Here is a 6,912-nt window from a genome sequence, read left to right as displayed (position 1 = left end):
ACTTCCATTATAATCTTTGTAATTTTTTTCTTTTGCCAAAATTTTCTATGATTTTGTTTTATATATTTTTTTTATGTATTTTGATTAATAGTTTTTAAGGGTGTTACTATTTTATGAGAATGATATAGCTTGAACTTTAGTTATGTAGGAATTTACTAAGTAGCTAGAGTAATTTCACGTCACGAACCAACAAATGTTAACAATTGGAATAATAAAAAAGACTAACCAATCTGGGATTAAATGGGGATCAGTAAAATTTTTACAGGTGAAGACCTGTTCACGTGAAATAGACTGGGATGGAGACTTAGGTACCCTCTTCAAGGGACTCGTTAAATCCATGTGAATATAAATTACTGATTCATTTTAAATTTGTTATAATATTTTTATAAAAGTTGATTAATAGGTTCTTCTTCAAAATTTTTTTCTTGAAATTTGTTTAATGAGATCGTATTTTAATTTTTCTCTTTTATCTTTTATATTTATTGATTATATTAATCTTCTATTATAATACATTTTTTATTTATTTCACACATTATTTGTTTTACCTTTTTTTATTTTTTTTAATTGTTCTCTTTATTTTATTTTAAATTTTTTATTTTATTTTTACTCTTCATATATAAATTTATTATAACTCATCACATGCATGTTCTTTTTTAATTTAAGTGACTTTTTTAGGTTATATTTTACCATTGATACTCTATATTGTTTAGTGTGTTTGTTTTTAATTTTTTAGTTGTCTGTAAATATATTTATAAAAATATGATTTCATTTTGTCGAGTATTTACTACCGCGTTTACTAGATAAATAACAAAATTTTTATTTATTGTTTCATTAATTGAGTTTGAAGATTTTATTTCTACTTTTATACATTTGTTTATATTGTTTGATTTGTATTTGTGTTAGTGACATCACGACAGTTCATACATTTTAATATTTGTGTAACAAATTTTATAAATTATTTTTACAAGTTATAATTTATTTTTGTTTTATCTGGATATTCAATTTTTAATAATAATTTTTATTTATTTATAAATATATTATTTCCTATTTTTATTTAAAAAAAAATGCTGAATATTTTGCAGGTAACTAATTTTGTTTTTGTTATTAAAATTTTAAAAAAGGCGAGTTATTAATCAATTTTGAATTTTTTCACTAACCAGAATTAATTTTGAAATAAAAAATTATTTGTACATCATATTATAAAATAATATAGTCATTCATTTTTTCTTTAATGGTAATTATTGTCAGATAAAATAATATAAAAATAGAAAAAAAATATATTCCAATCTAGGAATAATAATTAATAGAATAAATTATATATTGAATAACAAAAATTATTATAGTTTTTTTTACACAAATTAATATACTCAACTACGGTGTTTTGATAATATGAACAAAAATATTAATCAATCTAATAGTTTTTGTAACGACATAAGTTTATAAGTTTAGAAGCTTGAAAATCATGTCATAAAATATAAAATTTTAACCAATAACGTTGATCATATTGTTTGACTTCCTGAATGAATATGATACCAATAAATAAAACTGTCACAATTAAATTTCAAATTGTTCTACTTTCAAGACAAATACTATTTTCTTTCACTGTATTTTCCAACTCGACAGGTCGAGAACTAATCCTCCATGGATTGAAGCTCTATTTATTAAGGGTCTGCGGCTAGCCAATGAATTGTTACATACACAAAATGGGATTCGAAACTCTAATACTTACTTTGGTAGACGAGTGAAATGACCACTCAATCAATCCAAATTAGTGAAGACAAATACTAATTATTTTTAATACTTTTAACATCTCGCCGCCAGTCGTACTCAGTTCCTGCCACATCGCCGTCCTCGTTTCGGTTCCCACCGTCAGTCCGTGGTCCTCTGTTCTCGCCTCCTTGACGTCCTCCGTGCTTGCCGCCTTGCCGTACTCAGTTCCTGCCGTGTACGTTCCTTCTCTCTCTCGTACACACCAGATCTACGCTCTCTATGGGAAATTCCATCCCCAATAATCTATTCTCACCAATTTCATTTTCTTAATCTCCATTTTTACTTGTTTTTCCCCTCGGTTTCGCTTACACATATTCAGACTTCAATTCTTAAATCTAATTGCTTAACTTTCTTTTCTGTTTTTTTGTGATCGGTACATATCGGTCGTTGTATAGGATAAGTAAGGGGATTGTGCTGATAATTTGTTTGGAAGTCTAATAGTAATAGTTTATTAGGGTGTTGGTGGTAGTGACAGAACACAATGAATTTGATGCTCAAATATTATTTTCAAGTGGTTGTTTCAGTTGCGAAATTGGACCCACATCGGCTATTTCAAGGGGTTCGGGTGCACACATTGCTATGAGGTTGAAATTGATGATCAGCAATTAACGTACTGTTGCTCCCTTTGTTGTGCCTTTCATTTTCTCCTAGAAGATCATTAATTAGTGGGTTACCTAATATATTTGAGTTAAATGTCTTATTGTTTAAGCTTAAAATTTATTTGCGCATTGTTATTCTTCTTGTTCTATTTTGGCTAGCTTTTGCAGAAGAATTTGTTTTATGTTGCTAAAGGACTTTTTTTATTTGTTTCTACCTTGTAATTGTTCTATTGAGCCTTAGTTTGATAGTTGCGATTTGGTTTCATCACAGAATGGCATCCAGTAGCAGGGGTCAAGGCGGAATTCAACAGCTGTTGGCTGCTGAACAAGAAGCACAGCAGATTGTGAATGCTGCAAAGAATGGTATAGCTGCTATTCCTTGTTGTTTTCATTTTAATTTCCTCATTTTTTGGTTTGCCATCTGAATCTTGGTTCTTTAATGTATTTTAAACTTGAAAAATCCTACCATGTCATCTTATCCAAAGATAGTTTTCTTCACCAATTTATTCTTTCGGGTAAATTACACCGATCTTATAAACAATGCAATAAATACCCCTTGATTTTGTCATACCTATGACCTCCCCGGAGGAGATGCCAGTGTAATGTATAAAAGGGGAGTTAGCTTCGCATTTTATAAAATACACGAGTAACGAGTGTTATCTAACTTGAATCTCAAGAGAGGTTGTTGTATAGTTTTACAAGTTGAGGGGTATTGTACGATACTACGCAACCTCTACCTCAAGGAAGGCCAATGCAATTATCCTATTCTTTTTGCATTGGTCTTTTTATTTCACATGGAAAGATGAGTCCTTGATTTTATGATGGGAATGGTTTTGTTGTGTCCTCACTCCACCCTCTCTTTAACTGTTTTTTATTGTTACTCCTATGAGTTTAGTGATTTATGTCAAATATCTTTATTTCGACACTGATAAATACTCTGGATCTCTGCTATTAGAAAAACTGGCTAGGCTGAAACAGGCCAAAGATGAGGCTGAAAAGGAGATTGCTGAACATCGAGCTCAGCTTGAGTACCAGTTTCAGAAGAAAGTTTCAGAGGTATGTGTTTGAAAGGGAGTGTGATTTCAATTAGAAATGCCGATGTTAGGTTACCTCATTGTCTTGTTCTAAATCTGTGTGTGCATTCTTTCTTATGAATGCAGAGTAGTGGAGATTCTGGTGCTAATGTCAAGCGACTTGAGCAAGAAACTGAGTCAAAGATCCATCACCTGAAATCCGAGTCTTCAAGAATATCGGGGGATGTTGTCAGCATGCTCCTCAGTTATGTAACAACTGTGAAAAATTAGAATCCTTGATGATACATTCATTGTTGCCGCAAATTCCTGGTGTATGTATATGCCGGATATTATGACGGTGTGATTGTTGATTTTAGTTTGTCTTGGGTGGATAAGATTCCTGTTTTGGGTACTATGGTAGGTACCTCAATGCTATGTATGCAAAATAAGTTCATATTTGCTATAATAAACAGAATAGATTTAGTAGACCTTTTCTATTGGTATCACCATTCAAGTTTCAACAGGTTTATGAGGATCACTTTGGTAGTGTAGAATCTTGGTTTTGAAATAGAGTGAGGAGCTTGAATGGAAAATATGGAAGGGAGGTTGAAATTCGAAATTATTTTTTATAGAGTAAACAATCATTTTTAACTATGAAATTTTAAAATATTCACAAATTTAACTAATTTTGTAACTGCGAGAAATTGTTTTTACGTGACAAATGATGTCAAATTTTAATTTTATTTATGGGTAGTTTTTTCAGAATTTCGAACCTCTGAAAAAATAACAGTTTTTTGCATTTTATGAATACAAAGTTAATGTTGTTTATTTATAGATAAATTTATTAATATTCTGAACTTTTATGAATTTAAATGGTATTTTAGTCTGTTATATGATATTCTATAGTCGTTCACAAAGTAAAGGAACTGTAGTCATATGCTAAGGTAAGGTGTGAATCAAATACACGATGTTTTTATTAGATGGTTCGCTGCAAACTCACCCAAATATAGAGAAAGGCAACGTATATTTCACTAATTATTCCTTTCGCAATGTCATTAAGGATAACTAGTTTTTATAAGCTAACCCACAGGATATACATCAAAATCTCAAAATTTGAAACAGTAAGTAAAACCAACATGATAGTAAACATATTAAGTATTGAATCCTTGATTTTATATCACCTAATTGGACTTCTTTGTCTGTGCAATTTGCATCCATTGATTTTTTGCCATAAATTTATTCTCTTATTTAAATTCAACCTGCACATTTTGAAATAAATAATCCATGTTTTTAGTTTTATTTTTTATGAATTTATGCTTCCAATTAGTGTATTTTTCTCCCTAATCCAATGAACAATTTTATTGCAACACAAAATCAGTTGTATCTATCTCCTCTTTCACAATATCCACTTTCTCCAATAAGAATTCCATCGCCTCTTTTACTCCTTGAAGCACCGCATCCCCATCGCTTCTCTCATTTGTAGTATTACCCATGAAGCATGTTATCTCACCATTACTAGTTATCAAGTATCTTCCAATAGCATACATATTTATTTCAGGTTAATGCACTATACATTGCCACCATATCTATTTTCTAACATCTATCTCTCATCAATCTCCTCTTCACTTAACAATGTTATATTTTTAGCCTTCTTCTCTCTAACACTCCAATTTATTACCAAAGTTTTAACTTGCTCCCACCCACTAATCCAAATAACGATCCTATCTTTAAAAATTCTTTGATTTCTATTTTTCCAAACAATCCATACAATAGTAAAAAAAAAAAAAAAGTTATCCATCTCTTTCTTTTTTTATTTTTCTATATCCTGACACATCCAACTCTCAAACCACGTTTTTACCTCCTCACTATCCATCCAACATATATTTTCCTACGTCATAGCTAGGCACCACAACTTTGTCATATATTTGCAATGCAAAAATAAATGGTTTACCGTCTCAGTTTTGTTACCGCATAGAACACACTTTTTCGCCTTATCTTATGATGTGTCTTTTGAGTAGGACATCCTTTGTATTTAACCCTCCCCACCCCCTCCCTCCCCCCAAAATCACAACCATGTAAGTATTTCTATTTTCGGAAGTGCAAGCACACCATATATCATCAAACACATGCTTCTTTGTTAATAACCCATATACTTTTCCTGTGGCTATACTAGTAAATGACTTTGTAGAATATCTCTCATCTGCACTATATGACCATACCAATTTGTCTCTCTAACCTGCACAAAGAAACACACTATCCAATATATTTTGTAACTCTATAACTTGTGTTTTTTCTCTCTCAATGAAATTCCTCCACCATTGAAAATTTCAGACCAAGTCGTAACCAATCCACATACCACATTCACTAATGTAACTTTCCTTTATGCTGGACATTGTAAATAGTATTGGAAACCTATCTTCTAGAATTTTATTGTCCACCCACATATCCTTCCAGAATTTAATTCTTTTTCTATTTCCAACACACATTTTCCATCTTTCTCTGCAAATATCTTTGATTGTTACATTTTTGTTAGCGATGCCAACCATGTCTTTCCACGGACAATTAGACTTCATGCACTCGTACTCACCCACAAATGTATTTTCACTGATATCATAACATGAATCGGTCACCTTTTTTCACGATGTTTCATTCTCATCTGAAAATCTCTACCACCATTTAAAAAGCATTGCAGCATTTTTCATTGCCATGTCACCTACTCCTAGCCTTCCATGCTTCTTTGGCTTCTGTATAGTGCTCCACTTTGTAGTTGGCATAACTCTCTTGTCTTGTTGCTTCCCCAAAAGAACTAGGATTGCATTGAAATTATCTTCTTCTCCACCTCCTTTGACATCCTGAACAAATTCAAAAAGCATATTGGTAGACTATTAATAACAAACTTTATTATATTCAATCTTCATGCCTTAGTTAGTAAGCTTGCCTTCCATGAACTTAACTTCTTCTCAATCTTGTTAATCAGCGACTTCCATGTACTTATTCTTTTTGGATTCGCCCCTAGCGGAATGCCAAGATACGATATGAACAGAGAACCCACACTACATCTCATTGCAACCTTCAGACTATGCGTCATTTGCTCATCGTAATTTATCGGAATAATTGTGGACTTTTCAAAGTTTATCTCTAGGTCCGACATCATGCCAAAACACATTAAATTTCTTTTGTAGTTCCTCACGACCTCTGGTTTATGGGGAAAAAAGAACCGTGTCATCCGTGAATTCAAGATGCGATAACAACACTTTCTTCTTTCTCACTTCCAATCCTTCCACCATACGTACGCCCAGAGCACGATCAATCAGTCTATTAAACACATCCACAACCAACATAAATAGAAATAAGCCTCTTTCCATCTTATATGGCCTTATTAGGGAGCTATTGATTAATATTGACATTGATGTTGACTCTAGCAAACTATTAATCCAATTCCACCATACTTTTTCAAACTCCATTCTGTCTAACACATGGTCAAGAAAGCTCCACGGTGTTGGAGCTAACTCGTTTCGATTTCAATTTAA

General features: G+C 31.8%; 2 protein-coding genes across 3 annotated transcripts; one reads left to right on the top strand and one right to left on the bottom strand.

Moving 5' to 3' along the window:
* On the top strand, positions 1,810–3,891 carry LOC107648630 (V-type proton ATPase subunit G; the record flags this gene model as incomplete). Of its 2 annotated transcripts, none has more annotated exon segments than XM_021104410.1 (5): positions 1,810–1,945; positions 2,295–2,354; positions 2,641–2,732; positions 3,325–3,425; positions 3,530–3,891. In XM_021104410.1, coding segments are annotated over 4 exon segments (342 nt in total). In that variant the 3' UTR covers positions 3,674–3,891.
* LOC107646803 lies at positions 6,049–6,533 on the bottom strand. Its single transcript, XM_016350958.1, has 2 exons — positions 6,321–6,533; positions 6,049–6,234 (listed from the first exon to the last, which is right to left on the bottom strand). The coding sequence occupies exons 1-2, from the start codon at positions 6,531–6,533 to the stop codon at positions 6,049–6,051; spliced, it is 399 nt and encodes a 132-aa protein (XP_016206444.1).

Source organism: Arachis ipaensis, chromosome B06 (assembly GCF_000816755.2).
Source record: "Arachis ipaensis cultivar K30076 chromosome B06, Araip1.1, whole genome shotgun sequence".
Classification (NCBI taxonomy): Eukaryota; Viridiplantae; Streptophyta; class Magnoliopsida; order Fabales; family Fabaceae; genus Arachis; species Arachis ipaensis.
Note: the sequence above shows the minus strand (reverse complement) of the source record. Positions and strands in the feature narration are given on the sequence as shown.